Raw genomic sequence first — 26,465 nt, forward strand, 5'->3', positions numbered from 1 at the left:
CAAAGAATCCATTATTAAAATGTTGATTGACTTAAATTATTTATATATTTGACTGGATTGTTTGTTCTCTTATAAGGCCAGTCTGACTCTGTTTAACCTTCTGAATTATCATAAACTTGCAAACTAAGAGATTCATAGATATCTCTCATTATTCCTTAACATCTGGACACCCTCCTGGGGCAGACGTCTGCTTAAAACTGTGCCAGTCATTCCAATGAAAAATGGTATTTCAGTGCAGATCTGTCTGCCAGAGTAGACAAAGATTTAGAAATAGTTTCCTTTTCACTGTCTCCCTGCTTTAGTGAGGTGATGGGATGAATCTTCAGCAGGAGTCTAAACACTTCAGCAGATTTACACCCTTACAATCTGTGCTGCATAAATGGTGGAAAGGGACCCCAACAGGTTAAATTCCACGCTAAATCACATACTTTGGAATAAGATGAAAAGATATAAAGAACCATAACTCAAAAGTATCGTGCATGTTTTTTTTTCCAAGGTTTAATTCATCCTTTAGTCAACTAGAACACACATTGGTTCATATATCTACCATCTCTGTGAGTGTGTGCGTGCTTGGATTTGAAATAAACGCATTTGGAAGCTCTTCCACATATGTGGTCTCTTTGCATACTGTGAAGCTGTGTGTTTTTCTTTCACACTGACCTGTGAATGAAGAGTAAATAAAGCAGGGTAAATGGTGCATAGTCAGCACACAGGTGAGAAGAACACTGCAAACCAACCGTCCAAACAAAGCGGCCATTTCAAGCACCTGCCTCTTCCTATGCGTCTGCCCTCACAGGGTAGCCATCAGTGTGGCTGATTTTAAAGTCATGCCAAGGTTATCCATGTAGCTGTTGTCATCTTACTCAACATTGGGACATTGGGATTAGAACAAAAAAAAAAAACTGCGCTTCAGACAGTGGTCATTTTGGCGGCCTGGTACAATTTACAGCAACAACAGAAACACCTTGGTCAGAGTTTACAGAGGACAAGTAAAGTTGTACAGTGCTTTTCCATAGTGTTCAACTTTGGATAACTTTAACACACGTATTTGTACCACGGACTAACTTTTGAGGTACTGTAGAGTGCAAAATGGTTGGGAGCTGTCAGTTGAGCTGTGTTGTACCATCTGAACTTTCCTTTTTATTTCCATTTTGCCACAGAGAAAACCAGCTACAACAGCAGCGGCCACTACGTCAACAAGCAGAGCTGCCAATGTATTAGTGGAGTAAGAACAAAACCGTAAAAGATGCTCCCTGAGGAAGGAATACAGTATTTTTGTTATTTTGGTTTCTTCTAAAAGCATGTCTGGGAAAACTCAAGACGGGAAATTACAATTGAACATAGCAGCTACAAAATTGAAAGAAGCCATCAGCTACCAACAATCTAGTGTCCCTTATAGTGAAGGTTTAGAGTCAGTTTTCAATAAAAATTCAGACACTGATCAAACAATAACAGTCTTTTACTAAAGAAACTGAACCGATTCGTGTTATTCCCCGGGCAAACCTCACGGAATAACACTGGAGGCAGTTATGCATGAATTCAAGAACTACATGGAAGTATGGTAGAACATAAGGAGGGGGTCGCAGTGTAGATCTCAACTGAAACTGTGGCTGGGATTTTTAATGAGTGGCCGCAGTGAGGCAAGGAGGAGGTCCATTGTGTCCAGATCTGCAGCGTCTTAGCTGGCTGCAGCCACAGCCACGCACATGGCTCTGCACACTGGGGCAGCACTTTGATGTACAGCTGCTCCCAGGGCAGATGGAGAAGAAAAGGAGAGTTTAAGAAAATAAAATCATTAAGTATTAAAGAGCCAAAAAATTATTCTATGGTAGGAGACTGGAGAGGAAGGGACAGACTAAGAGGGGATGTTGAACAGAACTAAAGCAGAATTAAGTAACAGAGCTTTTGTTGTTATTTGAATCTGATTTGATTCAAATCAACCCAGCCACCCCCTCCTGTGCAGAGCAGCCGGGCTACAGTTGGGGTGGGATATGCAAATACAGGCTGTCTGTCTGCCTGCCCCTTCAGAGGCAGCAGAGCAGCACGCCGCTTCTTGCACACACACCCTCACTCATGCAGAGTGCAGAGGACGTGGAGGGTCGAGCCCAGCCAGCAGGTTTCACACACTCTTGCATATGTGTGTGTATGTGTGTGTGTGCAGCACTCAAACTTTCCTAGAGACACACTCATTCTCTTCCCTCCTTCTTTCCTCTGTCCTGCTCTCCTCTTTCTCCTTTCCCCTCCTCCAGCACACCTTTGTGTTGTTTTCCTTGCCCCTCTTCCTCTCCCCTCCCTCTTCAGCCTCACTAGTTTTCCTTCTGCTCTGTCCTGTGTGCTCAGACTGTGGTAAGTGTGCGAACTGAAAGCATACTGGGCGAGATGCTGCTGATGCTACAGCTGTTTGGGCTCCACTTCTCTTTCGGGGCCCACTGAGGAAGACAAGGCTGCACGTGAGCTGGGAACTTCAACACAACACTCTGAGAAACAGCCTACAGCTATCATTTTTTTAACCTTTTCCACAACAGCCAGTTGCATTTTCAAGACTCTGGAATTAATTGAGCATTTTAAGACTGAGAGAAAAAAAAAATAACAATGAGGACCAAGTTGTGTCACCTGGTTGCGCAGTTCTTTCTCTTAGGAGTGTTGCTCTGTGTGGCGGACAGTAAAGGAACTTTTTATGGAGGTCATGTCAATCCTTTCTATGGAAACAGATACAATCTGTACAAGGCTGGACTCAACCCTCACTATTCACCAAACAAGCCCATGACCCGTCACAAGTAAGTGCTACGTTTTGGACATGTCACAGGTGTTAATGCATGTTTTATTTCCCTTCCCGCTTTGCTGGGGTTTGAACTCAAAAGTCATTCCAACTAGCTTGAGAGAGACCCACCTCATACTGTATTCCTCCTGAGAAACACATGTCACCAGCGAGTTGCAGAAATATGGTTTTAGTTAGAACATCAGCTTGGTAACAGATCCCTGAATTGACTCTCTGTTTCTCTCTTACTTACCATCAGCCGTTTTCTGTGGTTCACACCTAAAACCATCTGTGGCTGGGGATAAACATTATAAAGCAACAATGACATGCTGAGTTATGAAAACAAAGCCATCATTATGGTCTTTATGGTGCAGCGAGGGGGGTGTTGAGTTGATGACAAGACTATTGATCCCTTGCAGCCGCTGTGTGTGTTTGTGTGTGTGGTAGTGGTGGTGGTGGGGGTTCAATTAGAGGCAAGACTTACAGTACAGCTGGGCACCTGCTGGCAGAAGGGAGTGGTACAACTGATCTCCAATCAGTATTAAAGCAATAATACAGTGGTCTCAACTGAACTCAACTTTGCTTTAAAAATACAATTGAGGGTTAGTTTTTTTTCTGCCTAACTCATCTTCTCCTGGTTTTAATCTATGATGTGCAATGTATGTAAATACACTGGACTGATATTGTCAGGACCACGTGAGGAAGGAAAAATAATAATCTCTGACATGCTATTTGAAAGCCATGAAGCTGTGGGATGAAACAGAGCCTTGTGGATATATTTTGCCTGGATAGACATGGCCGATGTTTGGCCTGCAGGGCTCTTTTGGTTTTTCCTCTCTTTCCCGTCTCTTTTGCTTGGCTTCCCCTGAGAGCTGTTATGTCTTTGGACAGCTCCCCAGCTACCTGCTGCTTCACTCAAACTGCCACAGAGCACTGCTGATCGCCCAGCCCTGCGCAGTCTGCCATGTACCCTCACCTCCAGGGAACGGACTCTTGAGCATCCCTTACCCAGACTGCAGCACTTAACATTCCGTCTCCACCTTTAAACTTTCCCACCTAAGCAGATAACCTTCTCCCATCCTCCTGCTTACCTTCATTTCCAAGCAGCATCCCTCAAGCCAAAAACACCACACATAATTGGGGACAGCTTATTCTATTGCTCATTGAAAACTAATGCTCAACAGCAAAAATAACAGCTCCACCAAAGGGACCTACACTACACACTCACACATCACATTTTCTGAGTTTAACACATGTTCCCAGTAATACTAAGAGGTTCACACACCCTCCAACTCAGAATATAATCAGACGATTCCTGAATGAGGTACATCAGTGTGTCTAAACCCAGCTAAGAGCACATAACATGTAAATACAACCACTTTAGAGTTACAGAAAGTTACAGAGATTAACTATCATGCAGTTGCTGAATCATTTGAAGTTGTTTTTGTCTTCTATTTCATTATAGTAATTTTAAATTCCATGTATGTATGTGTTTTTATATTGGATTATGTTTCATTACTTAATTAATTCTTTATATGTATCATTAAAAGTATTTTGTTTTGCCTTGCTGCTCAGAGGTGCTATACAGATGAACTCGCTGTCTTGTCTTCTACTTTAACCTTTGCTGCTCACGTCTACTGCATGCTGGCAGCACATGGTTGTGGTGTCTGTTTACTTTCTGAGAGGCATGAAAAAGAAGCTTTTTTCACCATTCGCCCGTGCCAGTTTACGCTGTATATCCTCCCAAGCCCGAATCCCAAGATTGGTAGAGAAGCCAGACATTATGGTGTTCTGTTTAAAACTAAATGACCAGTAAAGACTGCTGATCAGTAATTGCTTGGTGCTAGTATCCCCCCATATGTGCCTGTGTCCAACTATGGTGTTGATACAGGAGCTGCTGACCCACCTTGGACACAGTGGGCCCCGGGGACATGTCAGTGTCAGACCACCACTACAGATATATGAGCTCAGTTGTTGTCAACCTAACTGGTCAGTGGAAGTAGAGACTTAAAAATAACATATGTGCCATTTTGCATGTGTGTGTGTGTGATGTGCTTTTAGAGCTTGTAAATACCAACTATTGTGACCACACAGTCATGTGGACACAACATGGTTGTTTATTAGTGAGATACTTAAAAAAAATTCTCAGCTGTTGGTGCACCATGGACTTTTTTACTTCATATTGAATTATTATGGGTGCTTTGGCAGCAAAGCGAGTGATTTGATTTCACAGTCATTCCTTTTGCTCAGTGCAACCACTTGCTGCAATGAGAAAATATATAGTCCTCTAGTCCCTGACTCACACATTTTAGTTAGATAGTTACAATACTGTGCCTGTCAGAGCGTTATTGTAAAGATTACATTGAGCCATGGCTAAACTTTCCTGAAGAGCTGGCAAATATTAATTAAAGAAAATGAATTTTAATATTACATAATATTGGTGGTTTTGGCATCACATTGTGTGTAGCAATAACAAACATAAAAACATGTCTAGTATCTCTCAAGCACCTCTTACCATACCACAGAATGCAACTTGACAGGTGAAACATAACCCAAGGGTCTCATTACTGGGAAATGGATTTTGTGTAAATCAATTAGGATGCCACCAGATGCCACATACCTTCACTGATCAGATTAGAGACATATCCGAGGGCTTTTTGGTGATGTATGGGACAGAGATCAAGGGGGAAAGGTCAGGGAGTTGGTAGAGGTTAGGGGTCATGGGCTGCTGTTGTAAGTTTGTGTTGAGTGTCCAGTTGAGGACAAGAATGGAGCCAGTCTCCTGCTAAGGGTCACAGAGCCTGGGCAGTGAATTCCCAAGCTCCTTACCAACACATATTTATGTAACCTACTGCTTTGACTGACTTCTCAGCTAAAATGGTTGGGATTTGCATGTCAACACAGTTAATGTGGATTTGCCATTTAAAAAGTTGATGCAATATACAATATTAGAGTCTCATGTAAGTGTGATAGTTCAATATTATTGTTTGTCATATTTTACTGGAATCATATCATGATGAAATATGATAAAACATGATATAGTGTTACTGATGCAATAAATTCTATAGTCCAAATAAATGACTAAATTGTTACTGAAAACTGTCATTGTTCTTGTTTGCTGTCTCTCCCAGAGTTAGTTAGAGGAGAAGATCAAGACAAAGACTTTCACATCGGTGCTTCAGCTAGCAGCTGATTGGATTCCCCAGTAAGAGCTGGAAATCTCGGCTGGGCAGAGAAACATCTAGACTTCCACAGATGTAGAAAATGAAGGGATGAGTAAAGAGTTTTATCTGATGCAACATGAAACAGTAGAAATCGGTTCATTCAAATTAACATCCTCTAAATATATGAGTTTTTAATTCCATATCATCACATACCTTGATTATTTAAACATATGAAGAGTGACTAATATGTTTCGAGAATGGCTGCGCTGACACCGGATTTTCTGTTATGAGCAATTTTACAAAAATCGGTGGGATTTTAAATGAGAAAATGCTGATTTCACTTTGGCTCTCTATTAAAAAATTCTATAGGCAATGTCGTTTATTTATTATTTTTAGTAGTTTTTTTTCCCCATCATATTAGCCAGCCCTTCTTTCAAGCTACCTGCCCTTTTTTAGTTGCACCTATTGTGATTCACCTGATAGTCTTACTTTTGAAGAGTGTTTTGGCTTTGGCTTGTCGGCATCCTGCTTTCACATTGCTATCAACAGCCGTGCATGAACAGTACAGTGAACCTAAGAAATCTAAAAATTCCATTTGAATACTCTTTTATTGCAAAAACACAGTAAGCTGTTCTTTTTTAAAGAAGATTATGTGCTTTGGGAAATGCCTGAGGAGAAGTTATGTGTGTGTTTTTTCACTACCGGTGTTTGAGCTTCTTAATGTACTCCATGAGGAAAATGGAGCACAACAGCAAAATTGTAAAACTGTAAACATATCGTTTACATATCTACATGTTTTTATTGCTTTAGTAAGGTTTAGAGATTGAGGCCAAAATTTAAGCACATGTAAAAGCAATGTTCTGCATTTAAATTAGAGCTGGCAGTGAGTGTTATCCCTTTGCTGCTAGAGCTGGGAGTATCACGTCTTTCTTTTTACCCTAATCAGTAGCCACAAGAGCAACGTCAATCAACCCTGCAGCATGGGGCCTTCAAGACCTGCCAGTTGGATAGAAATATGTTTCATTAAAAGCAAATATGGAAAGAGATGGGCCCTGGAGGAGAGCTGTTAGCCCAAAGACACAGTTGTTAAAGGTCCTATTAAAGATCGCATGGTTTTTTGGTTTTTTTTTTTTGTTGGTTTTTTTTTTTATCTGGCCTGTTCCAGTCATAAATCTGTCAGAGGTAACAGCCGTGACCTGGGTTCAAACAGTCAGGAACACTGCAGGTGAGAGAGCGGTCAGTAACGAGGAAGGTCAGTCATTTAGTGCCACAGAGTCAAAACAATGGAGGTAATGGATGGAAAGTGGCAGGTGAGAGGACTGGAGATGTCAGGGTCATGATGAGGCGACACACTGGGGCCTGTTCCTGTTGGAAACACAGACAAGAACAGGGCTGGTATGCTTGGATAAGTAAACAGAGATCACCTGCAGTTTGCAGATTTTGCATAAAAAAAGGAAGGGAACGTTATGAGAAAAAAGGGGGGATTGAAAGTTGTTTTGGGCCCAGGAGAGGGTGGAGGTCTGGCAGCAATAATATTTGCCAAAAACGCTCCACATGAGAATCTGAGATGGGAATTCTGCTTTCCCCCTGGGAAGCCGTGAAGCGATTTAGTAACTGTAATGCTATACTGGAAATATTTACAGTGGGACCAGACTAGCAGTCAAAAAATGACACGCTGCAATGACAGAAAAAAGACAACATCTTGGCATTAAAAGAGGGATATTTGGAGAGGGAGGAAGAGAGAGATGAAAAGTACGGCAAGAGAAATAGTAAGCATGACTCTCCTGTCATGTTAGACGAAAGGAGGTGACGACTGTTTGGATATTGTTTGGGGAGGAAGAGAATAAGGTCAGGTGACCCTGGGAGGTGCACAAGAGAGTTTAATACACTGATGAATTTCAGTCAGTCAGCTTGGGTCAGGTGGTTCAGTGAGGGTGTGGATCAACTGGAAACATTTTGTTTTTTAATGTTTGGGGTGTTTTCTTACTGTTTACAGTGTCATTCAACATAAAAGACAGCCAAACACAAGAGAAATAGTTGTTCACATGAAAGAAATGAATTATTGCCTCACTTGTGTGTGCATCTGCCAACCAGTCAAGCTGTAGTGTAGTACTATGTCTATCCAGACTCGTTTAATCTGTGAAGTGAAGACTTTAAAAGGATTTTTAATACACAATATTAAGTTATTTGACACGTCATATTCCAGTGATTAACTTAAAAATTATCTTTTTTTTAATGGCAATCACTTGAACATCAATATCAGCAAAATCAATGAGCTTGTGGTGTTAAGTATTTCAAAGATTGATGTTGCTGCAAAGAAGATAGAAATTATACAATGTGAATGCTTCACACACATCGTAGAAAATCTATACGATAAGCACAGTTTCCAGGGCGACATCCAAGATTAGTGACTTTTTGGATATAAAATGTCACCGTGTCATCATTTTATCCTATTGGACACGTGTGTGAAATTTTGTCATGCAGTTGTAAGTGACGCATTAAGTTAGGACCAAAAATGTGTTGGTGACATCACAGTGATGTTTGACCGTTGACTACCAAAATCTAATCACTTCCATCCTTTGAAAAAATCCCATCAAGGTGTTCCAAAGATTTCATTTTCATGGCAATGGGAGAAACACAATGCCTAATACAACTTTAAACAGCTGCACAGCAAAATGCAGGAAACCAAATTGCATTTTTGCCTGCAATCAGTAATATTTGATCAGGCCAAAGTTAATTAGCATAGGCGTCCTTCAAAGCTTCATTTTATTACAAATTGCACACAGATGAGTGGAATCACATTAGATGTCTTTAGATGAGGGAGTTAAGTTCAGTCAAAGAAAGCATACTAATTAGCAGCAGTTAGAGGTTTTTAGCCATGCTTGTTGGTGGTGCAGATCTGAGGAAGGCAATGTCATTTGGATCCATTGGTCGTTCCACTTTGGTCTAAGCTTAAATATGTCATTAACTGGATGGATTGCTGAATGGAGTCAGCAGCACGGGACCACCACACCATCTATTTATCTATCCATCTATCTAATGTGGCTCAGACTCTCGCAATATCAGATTTTCCAAAAGAATCAGTACAATGACATTATCGCCATCTACAAATTTTCCACAAATTGCGGTTGAGACATTCATGAAAAATTGCAATAATTTTGCCAGTGCCATTTCATCAGGTCAAGCTTTCTTTTGTCCAGTACTTTGGTTTATAACCAAATACCTGCAACTCTGATGACATTCCCATCAGCTTCAGCTGCTTTGCGTTTAGTGCCAATTAGCAAACGCCAGCATACTAAGTGAACAGATGGTGAACATGGAAAGCATTATACCTGCTAAACCTTAGCATGAAACAATGTCATTTTGGGCTTGTCAGCATGCTGACATCAGAATTTAGCTTAAAGCACCGGTGCACCAAAGTAAAGCATCACAGAGCAGCTAGCGTGGCTTTAGGCTCTTAGTCTGGATTTATTACGTATGTCAGCCAGATGCTTTAGCCTGTCCCAGAGGCAAAATTAAAGTTAAAGCTTTGTTAAATGCCTTTACTTTTGCTGCCCCAGAGCTAAAGGCTAATTCTTCTCTCCTAGACTTATGTCTTTAAATGTTGTTTGAAAATAGTTTCACCAGTCAGGTCTAGCACCAACAGAGTTTTACTGTCACTGTTAATTATAACTATTGCAACTGCAATTACCTGTCGTAGGTGTGTGTAATGTTTCCTCAGTGCTAGTCATAAATAAAGCTGATTTGACCTTTATGACTTTTACTGTCGGGCACTGTTTATCCTGTATAGCCAGCCCCACCCATCTGTCACAAACAAGTCCTAAAACAAACATCAGAAATTATTTATACTTTTCTAAAACCAGTCTCCTTGTGCCACATTGGTTGAGGGATGAGGTGTGAAAATATCTCAGAGAAAGCCAGCCCCTCTCTTTCTTCCCTTCCTTCCTCTCTGTATTCCTCTGATCTCAGATCTGGATCCGGACTTCTCATCCGTTTTTCCCCCGAGGTGTCCAGATTAGTGCTGTCTCCCCCAAAACGGACAGGAAAAAAACAAAGTTCTCACCTACCCTGCAGCAGCTGGACATGGCTTTGACAATTACAAACACTAAAGACGGCACTTTTCTTCTCACATCTGACCACTTACAAATCACGGGTTCGTATTTCAGGCAATAAAGCTTGTGTAGTCCTCATCCTGTAGAGCAGTGAGGTCTCTGGATGTGAGATTAAAGGGCCAAGAGCTTAAATGTGTCCATGTGTGTGAGTGTATATGCAGCTCACACACACACTATCTCTCAACTTGAAACTTAACATTCGTCTTATTAAGATCTGTTTTTACACAGCAGAGGAGGTGACCTGAGGTTGCCCTGACAGACACTGCAGCGCAGAGGGACAGGATTTACCTCAACACTTGACTTTGATTCTCACAAAGCCAGAACCCCTCTGTCTGTAAGACAGTGAGGATAAAATATCACTCACAGACCCAAATGACATTGACAGATCTGTAAAACAGGCAACGAGCAGACTGGGGGACAGAAAGGCAGAAACAGAGACCAAGAGACCAAGAGAAGTGTTTTTTTTCATCCCTTGTACATCTGGATTCCTGCACTTTTCAGGCATTGTGTGTGAGTCTGAAGGTCACTGGCTCCCCCCCAGACGTGCACCTGACAAACAAATCGGTGAACATTGTCGCTTTTCACTCCACTGATCAGCTCTGTGTGTAATGTGAGAAGAGTCACGCACTTACTTTACTGTATACACAGACACGCTAATGCACTCTGCTCTCCATCAGCTGTCAGAAATCTGTTGTATGCCGATAGAAGATCTTCCTAACGCTCACTCATATGCAAAACAAAGTCGTAAAGTTGCTTGTTGCGGTCGATATAACTGTCATTTATGAGGAGGAAATCATACCCATATAACAATACTAAAGTTTTATAATGTAATACTTTAACCACTCACTATATTGCTAATATTCTCAGGCTGATAGTATCGTCTGGTTTTCTTTACTCCAGGAATCTCTATTACCACCACCATGTCAATGAGAGCTTGTACAAATATACAGAGAAAAATGCTATTTTTTTTGGTGTGCTCTGTGTTTTCTGTGAACCCCCCACACACACACACACACACATACATACACCCTACATCCGACCCCTCTCAGGAATCGTAAAGAAAAGAGCCTGCAGGTGGGGTGGTAGTGGATAGAAAATCCACAAAAGCAAATTATTAGCGCAGTGTAGCATCAGCAGACCAAGCAGGGAAATAGTACGTGAGTTTTTACGAGTTTTCAAGAACTGGAGAATATTGCCAGAAATAATGATGCAGCATGACTCCTTAAATGCAATCTGATAAATAAAAAACAAATTTCTTGCTTTTTCATGCAAAAAAAAAAAAATCTTCAGCAAACTTTAAATTCCTGTGTGACTTTAAAGTGCTTTAAAAACTCCCATCACACCACATCAGTTCAGGTCATAACTGCTACTTCCTTAACAACACATGACCTGGCAGTAGGCTGTCATGCTGGTATGAAAGGTGTTCTGTCATTCTAACTCCTACCCTTTTCCTTCCACTGATATCAACGTGTGTCAACACAGGGTGACACCCTGGTGACACACACACACAGAGACACATGCGCACACACTAAAAACACAGCGATTTGCAGAATGCAGCAGCAGTGCAGTGGTTTCTCACAGATTCTGACACACTGTCCTGTCTGTTAGTCCTCCGAACCTGTTAACTTGGCATGTAGACCCGTCTTGACCCATCCCTCCCTACTCCTCCAAACGCTTCTATTTGTCCTGAAACAGCTGTGGAGCAAAGTTAAGTACTGCATGTGCTGCTAAATGCTCCCCTCTGAATGTAAGAAATGCTTCACATGTGAGCCTAAAGAGCACAGATCATCGTTTCCTGTGTTGCATGGGGGCCAGGGGAACATTTAGCAGTTGCTGTAGCTGCACTGGCAATGAAGCAAGAGAATGGGAGAGAAGGTCCAGCTCCAGTATGATGCAACAACTGCTCAATGTAGTTATAGTGAAGTTGTATGTTGGATTGGAGTATAACTGAGCAGTGAAATAGTCTCAGTGATATTTCTGGCTTCTTGCCTGCTTCTTGTCTGCATAAATGATTTTAGCTCAGTGTTAATTGTAAATCAATGATCTGTCGAGACAAAATGTGTTTTGAATTGGTTAAGAAGTAGCTGAATTACCATTTTGAACAGGAAGGAAATCAAAGATAGTCCAACTAGGCAAAGCTCAACAGCCATCATTCTGCCTAATTCCACAGGTGTCCATAAATTTGTGTTTCTTAATATTGAACATGGAAATATCAACCAATGTAATTTACTGAAAAGTAAGTTTTATCATATAAAAAAGATGGAAGGCTACGCGTGAAAAATAAAAAAGAAAGCAAAAGCAGCAATAAAGGCATAGTAGCAGTGCTGCTTTAAAGGGTGTGTGTTTCAGTGTTTTTTTAGGTCATCTGTTTCTTAAAGTGATCAAACCCATTTTTGAGAGAAGAACGTGTACATTCTTCCTTTTGCAATTTGTAAGTCTAAATGATAATAAAGTGGAATTTCAATTTAATACACTCTGGAATTTGCTGATACAACTTTACACAGCATTAGCTAGGTTAGCTAAATTTAACTTGATATTTCTGTATAACCGACATTAATGAGCGAGTGGACCAGTATGATGATTATTTTTGACTTGCGCTACCATTACTAAGATTTTAGAATTTAGAATTTAGAGTGGTTGTTGTTAAGCAAAAACTTTGAAGTCTAAAGTTAATACACAGGAACAGAGATGACAAAAAACACGGGGTTTTGTCATCTTTAATGATGTAAGTATCTCAGTGCTAATATCATAGTGCTGTAATTTGTTGATAACTCTAATGACTTCCTATTGTCCCCACAGAAACCACTGTGCCTATGTGGTCCAGAAGAACATCACTTGCACCATGCAGGATGGGGTGGCCACATATGTGAAGGCTGAGTACACCACCAAGTGCATCTGGGGTCAGAAGTGTCCTGTTGTCATGTACGTGTTTGAAGAAAAACTTACCTTAGGCACTGTAATCCAGTTTAAAATGTGAAATGTACAATTTAGAACACACTCTATGTCAATGCTGCCCTCTAGTGTTCAAATGATGTTCTGTCATAATAATGTCAGTTTTTCAAATTATTTATTTTTTTTAAAAATAATAAAAACAACTATCTTCCAGAATTGCTTTAAAAAAATATCAGTTTCACAATTCAAATGACACCAGCTACTTTTTTTCTCATAAAAATTCTGAAGAGCCCCTTTCCATTTTATGTTTATTCAGAGTCAAGATGGTCTTGCTTTGACCTGCGCACCTACCTTTATGAAATCAAATCAAACAAAAATAAAAAAGTAAAATAGAAAAAAAAGTAACTTTAACTTCATCTGCTGCAGAGTGCATGGATGTGCATCCATCCAGTGTAATGTAATGTCCTCTGAAGTTATGGAAACACGAGTCAGGCTCAGAATCATAAAAGATCATCTTAAACAAGATAATAATACAGTTTGGTACTCACCCTGGCTCAGTCCTCGAATGCCACATCATCTATCCATGTTGAGAATAATATTATACCTTTATTATCTATCCTCCATGCCTCTCATCTCCCCACTCTCTGGCCTGTTCTCTTAATTAGTAAAAATAAATGAAACACCTCTGGTATGAGTATTGTAATATACTCTTAACCTCTCATAGTAAACGTGTGTTCAATCATATTGCCTTCAGGTACAGGACATTCTACAAGCCAAAGTATAAGGTGGGTTATAAGACAGTGACTGAGCTGGAGTGGAGATGTTGTCCTGGCTACTCTGGAGAAAATTGCTATGATGGACCTACGTCCCTGCCTGACGTCGTGATGCCGCCTTTCAAGGGAGCAGGTTTGCCCCATCGCCCAGGCGTGAAGGGCTTCCCCCATGGCCCTAGACCCCCCGTGGACCAGAGGCCTGGAGGAGGCCAGCTGGAGCCCGGCAAACCCTTCCCCAGTGTGCCTGACCACAGATCAATACCCACAGGACAGCTGCCTGCTGGGGATGGAAAGCCAAACTATGGTGAGAATAAACTCCAACCAATTTATTGTAAAGTTCAAACCTTCTCTGGTGCTATTTATGTGTGCTACTATGTGTGTGTGCAGGAAACAAATTTGGGATTTCAGGAGTTACTGGTGAACGTTTGGACCGCATGGAAGAGGACCTGCGTCGCCTCACCCAGGGTCTGGACACTCTCAACGGGGTGGTGGTTGGCCTTGAAGAGCGACTGCGCACATCTCTTCGGGAAGACACCAACAAAATCCTGGTGTCCCTGCTACCCAACACTCCCCGTGTGCCTGACTCCACAGTGGGATTTGGGGTAATCCCAGATGGGACTCCCGATGGACTGGAAGGAAGAGAAAGCTTCACGGATCTTGGAGACTTGGCAGGGAGGGTGACAGAAGTGAGAGATGAACTGCGAGCCAAAACTCACATCCTAGAGGAGATCCAGGTACTGTACCACTATGCTTGCACAAAAGTTGATATAGTAGCCTATCTCTGCAGATTGATCAGTTCTCCTCCCTCCTTCCTTAGGGGATGGTCCTGGGACATGATGGTCAACTGAAGAAACTGCTGGAAGGACCTAGAGGAAAGCCCATCCCTGGCCCCAGCTCCACTACTCATCTTGACGAGATCCTGGACGCCAGGCTGGCTGGAGTGCGGGCTGAGATCCTGGATGGCTTTGAGCGCCGTCTGACCAATCTAGAGAATCACTGTGACACAAAGATTGGGGAAGTGCAGCAGCAGTGCCACAGAGATCACATTGATGGTCAGGCACAAATGCAGCAGTCTCTGGATGGAAGAGAGACTGGGCTCAGAGAGGAGTTGGGTTCTTTGCAGGCTCAGATCCAAGGCCTAACTCTCACTGAGAGCTGCTGTGGACAGGTATGACCTATAATCTCCTCCACCCTTTTCTTTTCTTATTTTCTTTCTTGCCAATTAGATGGTATGATAGATGACATCTGTATGAAATATGAAGCTCCAGTCTGACAACAGTTAGCATAGCTTAAAAGAAAGACTTGAAAGAGGGGTAGCTGGGCTTTGTCCAAAATTGACGCTTTTAAAGATAGTTAAGGTACTTAAATAAAAACTCTGTGGTTTAATCTGTACATGTAATTTTACAAATGGTTATGTCCACAACAGTGACTACCTGCAGTACTGACATAGCAAGTTGCTGGACAACCTGCAGCAACTCCAAGAAGTCAATATGCCCAGCTTAGAAGTAGTCCAGCTTTTATACTTTAACTAAGTGCTGTACATTTCAGACTACTTTGCAACTCTATATTGTCATCACATATCGCCAGACATTTTATTCACTTCCTAATGAACTAACAAGTTGTTGATCATTGCAGGTGAACAGTTTGTCCCAGCGTGTGCTACTGCTGGAGGAGTCAGTTAAAGGTTTGACAGAATCTCAGAGACAACTCCAGACTGCCCTTGCTGACCAGAGTATACATGTAGAGACACTGATTGAGACCCGCCTGGTGGACATAGAAGGACGCCTTAATGCCACAGAGGGTGGATCTGATGCTGTAGCCGGCCTCCCTGGTGGTCTGGATGGCTTCAAGACCATGCTAGAGGACAAACTGAGGACCCTGGAAGAGAGAGTGTTTGTGGCTGTTGAGGAGCTGAGTAATGCCACAGCTCCGGCACTCCTGGAGGGTCAGGTGGTCCCTGCACTGGAGACAGAGATTGAGTCTTTGAGGAGGAGAGTGGAGGGAGACCTGGGTGGCATTCAGAAACAGTTAATAGATCTGGAGCTCCTCTGCACATCTTCCTGCTCACCCTCCACCCCACCAGCAGGGGGTGTCAGTGTCACTGAAGTTGAAGAAGAGTGTGAGGGGATGGAGAAAAAGATCACTGATAGGTTGGACTCCCATTCAAACCAGCTATATCGCCTAAACAACACCTTGCAAAACTTGCTCTTCCGTATTGCCCAGGAGGACTCTGACAGCAATGTCCAGGGAGAGATCACTCTCCTGAAGGTCAACATTAACTCAGTGAACCGCACTCTGAAGGGCCTAAAGGACTCTCTTAGCTTCATTGCAAGTGAAGTGGGCCATGCTAACAACACCTGGGAGCAGAGAGAGCACCAGCTAATCAACCAGGTTCAAGGAATCACAAAACTAGTGGGCCACCAAGCTTCCCTCCTGGGGGCTGGGGAGAGGCGGCTGGCCCAGCTGAAGGGAGAGCTAGTGGCTTTGAAAAAACGGCTGTCTGGGGAACTGCAGGGTTGCCGGAGCACAGCAATAGAAGTACAGAAGGAGGTGAAGGACGTTGATAGCAGGGTGAGCAGGGTAGAGGGCCAGTGCGGCGGTCTGGGGGAGTTGGCAGAGCACTTGGAGAGGATCAGGGCAGAGCTTGAGAGACACTCAGACTCCTATCTGGCCCAGGTGAATGGCACCTTGGCCATCCATTCAGAACAGCTAGCTGAGCTTAAAGGGGAGGTCAAAAACTGTGCAGCCAAGGAAGGTGCTCATCCAAATGGAGACCACTAGCATTTCAGCTACAGATTTGGTTTTTTTTTTAAGAGACTTATGTGCGCTTCCCATTAGGCTCAAGTGACTTCTTCTGCTTCTCTTCCGTTTCAGACCCTATTTTTACAGATGACCATGACTAAACAAATGAAAGTATTTCTCGTAAGCCACCCACCTCCATTTCTCGAAATACGCTGACCTGAGCATTTAGTTCAGTGAAATAAGGAAGTTACAGAAGACACACCTATGGTTGCATAACTGGGCAATATTTTCCCTTGAGATTTTATTCCATAGGGCATTTTATTTCCTCTGATCGTGATTGTTTTGTTTTCTCATTTTGCTTTTTTAACTTATATGAAGTGACTGCATTTTTATGATGTTAAACTGTTTATATTAGAGAAATGATAACAAAACCAAGTGGTTGATATGGGACTATTACGCTGCTACGGGTTTCTAATGACAAGCACACTTGACATCCTCTGTGTGGACACTTGTCTGGTTTCGACAAAAAATACTGTACGTCATCTTGGTGCTATTTACGTTTTCGTAAGCTCTTGTTTTACACAAAAATTATGTATGTGTCTGCTTTGACAGTTGTTTTTGATTCATGATGCATTGCTCCAAGTTTCAGAGAAGCTCCAAAAACTCACCATCGGGGGACAGTGACAACGCATAACATGGTCTGGTAGACGGAAAGAAATAAAGTCTCAAACGCTTCAGGATGGCAGTGTTTTTTAGACACAATTTTGGCAATGTAGACCTTTTTTTGAAAGTACAGTAGACAATACTGAATAGAGGTAGGTGATTATTCTCATTGCCAGGTCAGCAAATACCAGTATCAATCAATCAATCAATCAATCAATCAATCAATCAATCAATCAATCAATCAATCAACTATCTTCCATAATTGCATACTACACCTTTAATCTGGGTAGCTATGCTCTGGAAATAACAATTGGCTGCATTCAATGCAGTACAACTTCATTTGTCCCTGTAAGGGGAACTGTATGCAGCAGCTCTCCAGTGGAGTTAATATGAGGTTTATAATGGAGTTATTATTGCCTGATGGTTTGCAGGCTGTAATTTCTTTGTGTTTTTAAGGACAATAATAAACTGTCTGTCCATTTATTGTGTGTTAACAAATCTGAACAATAAATATGAGAAAAAAGAAACACTGTACCTAAGAAAGCTAAAATAATCAACTGCAATAAGTTTTAAAATTATGGGTATGGGCACTAAATACATAAGAAACAAATTTATCAGAAGATATCGGAAAACATACAAAGCCTTAGAAAAGTGTCAAAAGTTAGCTATGAGAAATTGACAGGGATACTGTTGTTACTCCAAACTCAGTGACCCATCAGGCTCAAGATTAGCTACAGTGCATTGTCAGTGCAAACATTTTTACAAAGCTCTATTTTCATGGCAGCTGTGAACACAGATCCTTCTGTTTCATCTTTGAACAGATCTTAAAATTACTGTCCAGGCTGTTTCTGTCCTTCACCAACAGGCTGTTGAACCAGCAAAATAGGAATGTAAACTCTTTGTTGGTCACCCTTGGCAATATTGGTCAAAACAAATGACAAGTTACGGTATTAACCTGAAAATAAAGAACGTCTGGAAGCAGTTTTCCAGAAAGAAAAATAAGGCTGCATCACATTTATTCCTCTCTATATCAGTTATCACAGGTTTAAGACAGCAAACAGATTTTGAATTATGGCTAAGCCTGTTGTCATATTGCATTGTCTGCAGGTTTCACAGAATACCAGTGTACAGTTTAAGACAGAAACATCTCTCACTGATTAAGTAACTGTCAGCATGTAATGGGGACCAGAAGTGTAACATTAATGCCTGCTGTGCAGCATATTGTGTGCATGAGGTGTGACTGCTCAGAGTAAGCAGTTTTGTAGGGAAATTCATTCTTGTTCAAAACCTCTGGCTTAACCAAACTAATACACAAAAGAAACAGTGCTCATTAGGTAAACGTGGAAATGATGCAGCATGAGTTCCTCTCACTGAACCTGCAAACCACCCCAGCTCACAAGACTGGTCACATGAAGGAGTCAGATGATAAGGCGAGGTCATTAGGTGAAAAGTATGGAGGATATTAGTGTTTATAGAGTCAGAGGTTAGGCGAGACTCAATGATAATGATGAAGCTGAGTGAAATGAGCTGTAAAAATTAGTTGACCTTGCACCACTGAAGCGCCATCAGCAGGTCTTCTATACAGTGTCAGCACATAGTTCTTAAACACAACATCTCTTAGTAACCAGAACAGGATGAAGCTACCACAGCATAATTAAAACCAGAGGCTAGACATAAAAATAAAAATGCTTGAGGTGCAATACAGAAAGGATGTGGGGGGTGGAGGTCACAGAAAAAGGCATATATATATATATATATATATATATATATATAAAACTTGCTGAAGAATGATTGTGAGTTGAGCATGAACGTGAGATGGGAGGAACTAAGTAAGATATTAATTCTATCTTATAAAAATTTATAAAAACACAGTGTGATGGCTTCAGAGAGGAAAAATGAGCAGAGGCAATGGACAAGTATGGGTGTGACTGTGTGACAGTCAGTGTAGGGAGGAAGTGAACTGAGAGGATGAACCTGGCTCGCTGAAGAGGAATACTCAAGCTGATAGACAGGGATGTGACAAGGCCAGGGCAGGCAGGAGAGCAAAGGATGGACTCCGAGACAAGAAAGCACATCATTGTCAAGGAGAATGAGGAATGTAAGTATCTGATGCAGATGTGTTTAAAACCTTCTTATCCCTCAGCTGTGTCCCGTGTATCATGAGTGCATGCAGGAGTCACAAGAGGAGCTGCAGAAAACACGCGCCTGCTCAGATACACATGCACAAGCACAAGATGAAACACAAACGGTTAGCTACAACAGGGCAAACAGCAGCAGCAGCACAAGTCTAAACCCGAGGGGCCCGACAGCAGCTGGATGCTCTGTCGTCCCTAGGGAAGCAGCACTACATAAAGGACTGTCCTATTGGTGACCTGGGGAAGATGCAGCAGAAGGGGCAGAATGAAAGAGAAAACAGCGTTAAAGAGGAGGAGGAGCACATTGCTCTAATGCTGGGTAATACTCATACCTGAGACCATGACAAACGGTTATGTAACACCAAAGCAATGTTATAAAATCATGTGACATCCACACAAGGGAACAGTAGATGATGATTCTTGTTTGCACGAGGATGAGACAGCACATGCTCATGCACACGCACACACACAGCTTCCCATGAGGCACTGCTGTTCTCTATTACTCAAACAGCTGATTTAACCTGATATGAGAGCAGAGTATCAGCAGATAGTATATCATATTGAAGATATACACAAAGCTAAAAATTGTGGAAATTTAATGGGCCTGTCTATCTGGTTGTTAATCAATGCTGAGTGTGTGTGTGTTTGTGTGTGTGTGGGAAAAGAGCCCCACACATTAAAAGACAAGAGCACAGAGCAAGTGTGGATAATACGTGTGACATGATTGTGCACCAATGAAAGCCTCAAATTTTGTTCTTCAGCTATTTCCTGATGCAGATTCCAGTTTAAGGCACTGCACAGAGAGGAGCACTGACACAGACACACAAGCAACATACAAAAGCAAGACGCCACAACTGACATCAAAGCTTTTGGGAGGCATAACACTCAAGGGGGGGTGTGTGTGGATGAATTAATAACAGATGTGTACATACACATCCGTTATGTGTATGTGTCTGCTGGCGTGTGTTGTACACACATGCCAAAACAACCCTTGAGATCTCAAGAGCCGCCCTGTGTGTGTGTGTGACAGCTAAGTGACACTGGTGTTAGCATACCAAAGCCTTGTGTTTCCCAGACTCCATTAAGATGTGGCTACTCCAGCCGGGCTCTGTGCCACTGTCAAGCCTCTCACACACACTGCAACTACTGTTAGGCAGGAGGAGAGAAGTAGGGGCAAGTTCAGTGAGGAAAAATAGAGGTGTTTTTGCATATTTTCAAATACAGTGCATTATCATGTTAATTACTACCACAGACATCTTTTTCATTATGCTTTGCTGAGCAAAAACATGTGTGGGAAGTGGTGCACAAATACATTTAAACTCCCACTTAGATATCCATCCCTGCCACTTAGCATTTCCTTTTCCGACAGCATGATTAAATTATCAGCTGTCACTTCTGTTAACTAGCGGAGATGTGCTGTTAATGTGCTAGATGCCACAGGGCTGGCGCTGCTCTGATTCAGTGAATCTTAAGCGACCTCTCTTCAATGCATCCCTTTCTACTCTGTTTCTTCTGTTGGTGACAAGCTGGACAATCCCAACAAGCACCATCTCTGTCTCTGAATGCATGCATGCATGCACACGTGTGCGCGCACACACACACACGTCAGCCAAAATAAATGTACTAAAGCAGAAGAATGGTGTCCCAAGATGCTGGAATTTTTTTGGTAACTGTGGATCACAAGAGCCACAAACACAGACAATAATCCTCTGTTTGGACGGAAGTGTTTAAGAGGGGACGTGATGCTGTCTATAATCCTGCTTACAGTGTGGAGTCCCTCAGTGCTCACACAAGAATTTAGTCTTCAGACTACATGTAAACTTAGTTAAGGATCATCACAATGATATTTTTAGAGGCCATACAGTAAACAGTTTCTGTCATTACACCAACTTAGGGAGAGAAAGAAGTTTTGCTGAATATCTTCTTGGACATACTCAGTGAACGTCTCCCAGTCATAGCTGCTATCATCACTTCTTCTATAGAAGAAGTGCCACAGAAAGTGACAGCTGTCATTTGCAACTACAATATAATACTCCCAGCAGAGCTCTTTCATTGGCAGCTCGTGCTCTAACTGTGGCCAGTTTGTGCTTTGCTTTTTGTATAAATAATGAAGTGTGAACTAAATGTGTCTTTACGGGAACAATGCCTCTGCGCACATGTTCACATGTTCAGTCTGCACATAGTATGAAACTATAACCACATTAGTATTCTGCATATAGAGCCACTGGTCACACAGTGAGGAAATGCTTGAACAGAAGTGGTAGTTTTTGTGGTACTTTCTCACGCACACAGAACTACAAGACAGGCAGAGATGGCCACTGTATCTTTACAAGTTTCGTTTTATTGGTGTACTCTGACAATAACAATGATGGTATAAAAGAAAAATCTCCATCATACAAATTTTAATAATCAAAAGATAATATGCCGTTACACAAACAGATCCACATAAGGCTGACATCAAGTTTTGACAAGTGGCTTCAAATGGCTTCAATTCAAGGAGAATTCCTCCCCTTACAATCAGAGAAGATATATTTTAAATTTAGCAATCTATATCCTTTTGCTTTTTTTCTTTAAATAGTTAACTTTCATACAAAAAAACAAAGAAAAAAAATAAAAGAATTGGTGTAGTTTTGGAACTGGATTGTTATTCGCTGGTTTGGGTGCCTGTGTTTCATTATATTGTAAGCATATGGTGTTTTTGGCTGACACACTGCCATCCTGCAGTGCTTTCCTACGACCTACACCTTTCTTACCCCGACTGCTGTCACTATCAAAGAGACATCATATGTAGAAACAAGGACACTGAACTTCATCTGAAGACTGATGCCTACGTCTGCCAAGATATGTCTCTTCAACTGTTACAGCATATTAAGTACAGGGAGGCCTCTAAGAAATGCAGAACACCTCATAGATTGTAAGATAATTTTAAAATTCATGGGATAAGGATATTTTAAATTATTTAAATTACATTTCTTTTTTAAAAAATGCTGTGCTGGGAAGCAGTGATGTAAAACCACTGATGTCACTGTGTGTAAGCTTCACTAGCACTTAAATGGCACCAGATCAACCCCCAGCCAAATTCCTCCAAAGCCTTGTTCTTTATGCTAGCATCTGTAGTGATTTAAGACCTTATAGAATTTCTAAAACACTACACACAACAATATTTACAATGATCATTTTCTTGATATACATTTTTTTCAATTTAATATATTTGCTTATATATAAAAAAAAAAACTCAAGTGAAAAAACAAAACAAAACACTGCAATAAATTAAGAAGCTTTAAGGCTGCCAGTCTTGTCAGGTGCCCAAAGAATGGTCCCTTCATTTAAACTGGCACAGAATGGATCAGGGCAGGTGAGATTATGGTACAATGAAGCCTCACAGGTGAGCAGCAGGCTTGAACTTGGTCCGGACAGAGTCCATGTATATAAGAGGAACAAGCCGGCATGCTCTTACCACCAACCGAAAACAATGAATTTCCTGTTTTTTATAAAAAGCAGGAGAGCATTGTTTGATTTGTGCCTGTCACTTAGTCATCTAGTGGATGAAACTGACTAATAGTCACAGAAAGCCTGTGTTGTTGATTACAACATTAGCTAATGAAGCTGCTCACTCTGCATTGTGGAGTATAGAGTCTACCACAGACTCCAAGAACATCTTGTCATCCTTTACATTGACAGGACGCTCAAGGTCTGAATCTTCACCTGACACTCAAACTAAAACCTACTGGCTTTTGCTATGTGTCCATTTAGCTGTTAATTTAAAGCAATGAAAAAATAAAAGTGTTTTATACAGTGTAACAGTGTAACATATAAGAACTAGAAAAGAACCTGCGAGTTGTTCACAACCAGGTCACTATAAATCATCTTTTTTTTTTATCAGTGCTGCAAAACAAAATGAAAAACAAAAATCTCAAAATCTAGATGGAGGACAGTTAGACCTCTGAAAGGTTTAGCCATTTCACTCAAACACACGTGGAAAAGAAAACAGCACAAATGATGCTACTGTCCACTACCTTCACTGGGCACCTCTTGATTGACTGACGAGGAGGTAAACACGTGCTTCTGTTTGTGGCAATGAATCAGAAAGAACTAACAGACAAATTAGCTTCACCTGGCAGGATGAAAAGGCAACAGGTTTACAACTGTACAGGTGCAAAAACAACGAATGTCTTTGCCACTCGCATGCAGGTTGGAATTAAATAAAAGTGGCATCAAAGGTAGAGGGATGTTTGCCTGCCGATCCTAGCCTTTATTAAGTTAGGGTTGGTTCCAGTAAACATGAAGAGAGAGAATCCCTCCGAGGGAGCTCTGAAAGGTCAGCACCATTGATTATCAATTAGTATAAAAGAGGTGATCAGTGAAAGACAGTGGCCACTAGCTTGTTCTGATTAGATGCCTTGCTCTTCCAGTGGTTGTCACACAAAATGGCCTCCTCCAACATGTCTGTTCTTCAGATTAATACACACCAGGCTACAGGTTCTGTTTCATTTCATCAAAACCAGCTGTTCACATTGTTTATGTCGAGGAAATCTGCGTCTCAATGAAATGGAACAGTTCCCTGTTTACAGAGACCTGAACCTGACACGAATCCCGCACAAATACACATTAACTATAAGTTTCAGTGCATCTAAGACAGTCTGTCATATGTCACCTACTAAATCATCACATCAACCTCAAGAAAAATAAAAACTGAACAATTACAGAAAATAATCCAATAAAGAACAAATAAATAAAATGAGGTCCTGCCTCTTCTTATTTCATTGTGGGAACGTACACAACATTTTATCAACCACCCACATATTCCCCAAAAGGTACATCACAAGATAATGCATACAAGGCGATTTGTGTGAAATGAAGTAGCTGCATGACTAGAGGACAGACAGTGAAGAGAATGTGTCTGTATTTTTTAAAATGGAATTATGTTTACAGTATTGGGATATTTTACTCAAAATCAACACTGTTAAACACGCAAACCAGAGAAGAAGAGAAGATTTTTATCAACGGTAGTCCGTGTCAGTGCACAGCGTTAGGCTGCATGCCACTGAACAAGACCTCTACTTAGACCAACATCCCAAGTATGAGTTGAGCCTGGCCACAAGCTAACAAAGCTAATCATTGGATTTTCACCTGATGTCTTATATAAGTCTATAATGTCTTAGATAAGCATTTAGATCTGTTTATTGTTCCTATCTAGGTGTCAAGGTAAAGACGTGTCAGTTAAAAAAATAAAGGCAGCCATAGATTGGTTGTTGTAGAGATACAGTTTTCACAGCACCCACAGTGGAGGAGGGCTGGCTAACAGTATTACAAACACTAGACAATCTGAAAAATAACAAAGCAAAAGTTTCTGTAAACACCAGTGACAGTGACAGCAATCAAGTATTCGCTACCTCCAATTCTCTCCGGTAAAAAAAAAACAAAACAAAAAAGAAGGTGAGTAAACATTAAAAATGTGGAATCTAAAAATAACACAGCAACTGTTTATCTCTCCCTGGCCTGGACTTGCACACCACACATGAAGCGATGTCTAAAGTCGGTCTGTTTCAGGGGTGACGTCTCCTCGAGGTCACCCTGAAGACCTTGGGTTGACAGCAGGATACATACAGGCCATTTGCATAGCTCTCCCTCACTTCCATATACACAGACACGCACGCAGACACACGCAGGTTCTGAAAACGATGTTTGCCTAGGCAAAGGTGTGTGAATGTGAAGTTTGCATACGCAATCAGTCCTTCTCTATAGTCCAATAAGGGTATGGTAGCACCCACGCTATTGCATCTGTATAGTGAGGAAGTCAGGTCTAAGTTCTGCTGTCTGATATTACAGCTTATTGCTAACAGGATGAGCATTGCTCTCCAACATACATCCACTTGCAGGCAGCCAGAACATCCAATACAACTATGCAAACACAAACGTCACAGTCTTTAAATAATATGCTCACAGGACAAAATATAGTTGTAGGATATGATTAATATTCCCTAAACTAAAGATTTACTATTTAATATACATGACTGAAAACACGCACTCGATCTATTTAATAATCATTTTCTCTTGCTCTCTCCACTTGTAGATTTGGCATACCTTTTGCAGAACCAGCTGCAGGAGTCCACTCAGTTAAAGTTGCTGTGTGGTCATTTGTGCATGCAAATGTTTTCATAGGTTTACTGCATTCGATGAAATAAGAATTGCAAGAGCAAAAGAAAAATTAAAATCTGGGGGACCATTTCACGAGTATGCACGTGTATCGTGACCTATTTTAATGAACAAGCATTATATTATGGGATTAAGGTAATCATTGGCTGAACGAAAATGAAACAATGAATGAATGCTGAAGGCCAAAATGGTGCAAAAGGCATGTGGAGACTGAACACTAGATAAGCCCAGATGAGAAGAGTGATGGATTGTGGCACAACAAAGTGCAGCATTTATCCTTAATTTCTGACATGACTTATCCAACAAACTTATTTGAGTCTCCTTTTTTTGCATACACATAAAAGAAACAAAACAAAGACTCAGTAAAATAAAAAAAAAAGTCCTAAGCAGTGCTGCAACTGGTGAGCTATGGCTGATGTCCCAGAGGACGTTAATTCCCAGGTGTTTTGCAGTCCAGCTGTGCCTATGTCAGTAGTCAGCTATGGGTGCAAGGCCTCTGCTCAAGCTGACTGTGATGTTGGTGTAGAGAGGCCTCCTGGACACTAGAGGGGAGTAGTTTAGGTTGTTAAGACCATCCACTTTCTGTCTCTCCTTTGAGTGGCGTAGTAGACTATACCTGTAAGAACATACACTCAGTCAGCCAGGTGAGGAGAGGAGAGGAGAGGTAAAAACATTTTGCAACAGTTGCAAACCCAATGCAACGGAAAGTAGGTGTAAAGTTCATGTTAGACAAGTCAGTTTGAATGGCATCTGAGCACTATTTAACAATGAGGCAATAAGTTGAAGAACAGGTTTCATCACCCTTCTTGTGTTAACACAAGGTAAAGGTTGCAATGAAAGTGTTTCTGTCTGTGGTTTACACTGAGAGAAAGAAGTGCAGCATTGTTGGCAGCAGTTCTGCAAACAGTGCAAAAGCGTTATTTTTGTATGGTTTACCGAAACAAATGTATGCTAATTATTGGCAACTTTTCTACCTAGTATCAATTCCTTAAAGTTTCTTAGAAACAAATGAAAGAAACAGTTATTCCTTGGACTGTTCTGAGCAACTTGAGCAGAGAGAGCATGATTGG

At 41.3% G+C, this 26,465-nt stretch overlaps 2 protein-coding genes across 4 annotated transcripts in view; one reads left to right on the forward strand and one right to left on the reverse strand.

The window, feature by feature from the left end:
* The first annotated feature begins 1,992 nt into the window (after positions 1 to 1,992).
* Positions 1,993 to 17,631, forward strand: LOC124063643 (EMILIN-3). Of its 3 annotated transcripts, XM_046397501.1 has the most exons (8): positions 2,663 to 2,777; positions 4,650 to 4,747; positions 5,890 to 5,963; positions 12,834 to 12,956; positions 13,681 to 14,003; positions 14,087 to 14,433; positions 14,517 to 14,867; positions 15,335 to 17,631. In XM_046397501.1, the coding sequence occupies exons 4-8, from the start codon at positions 12,877 to 12,879 to the stop codon at positions 16,478 to 16,480; spliced, it is 2,247 nt and encodes a 748-aa protein (XP_046253457.1). In that variant the 5' UTR covers positions 2,663 to 2,777; positions 4,650 to 4,747; positions 5,890 to 5,963; positions 12,834 to 12,876; the 3' UTR covers positions 16,481 to 17,631. The 3 variants fall into 3 exon arrangements, with proteins under 3 accessions (XP_046253456.1, XP_046253458.1, XP_046253457.1); XM_046397500.1 differs by lacking the exons at positions 4,650 to 4,747; positions 5,890 to 5,963 and adding an exon at positions 1,993 to 2,116 and having other exon boundaries at positions 2,250 to 2,777; XM_046397502.1 differs by lacking the exon at positions 4,650 to 4,747 and having other exon boundaries at positions 2,646 to 2,777.
* A 3,929-nt stretch (positions 17,632 to 21,560) lies between these two features.
* b4galt5 (UDP-Gal:betaGlcNAc beta 1,4- galactosyltransferase, polypeptide 5) overlaps positions 21,561 to 26,465 on the reverse strand; it is a 28,703-nt gene continuing 23,798 nt past the window's right edge. Inside the window, exon 9 of the mRNA XM_046396605.1 lies at positions 21,561 to 26,011. Within this exon, the coding sequence (XP_046252561.1) occupies positions 25,864 to 26,011 (148 nt within the window). The 3' untranslated portion in view covers positions 21,561 to 25,863. The remainder of the gene's footprint in view (positions 26,012 to 26,465) is intronic.

The sequence above is a fragment of the Scatophagus argus genome, chromosome 8 (genome assembly GCF_020382885.2).
Source record: "Scatophagus argus isolate fScaArg1 chromosome 8, fScaArg1.pri, whole genome shotgun sequence".
Classification (NCBI taxonomy): Eukaryota; Metazoa; Chordata; class Actinopteri; family Scatophagidae; genus Scatophagus; species Scatophagus argus.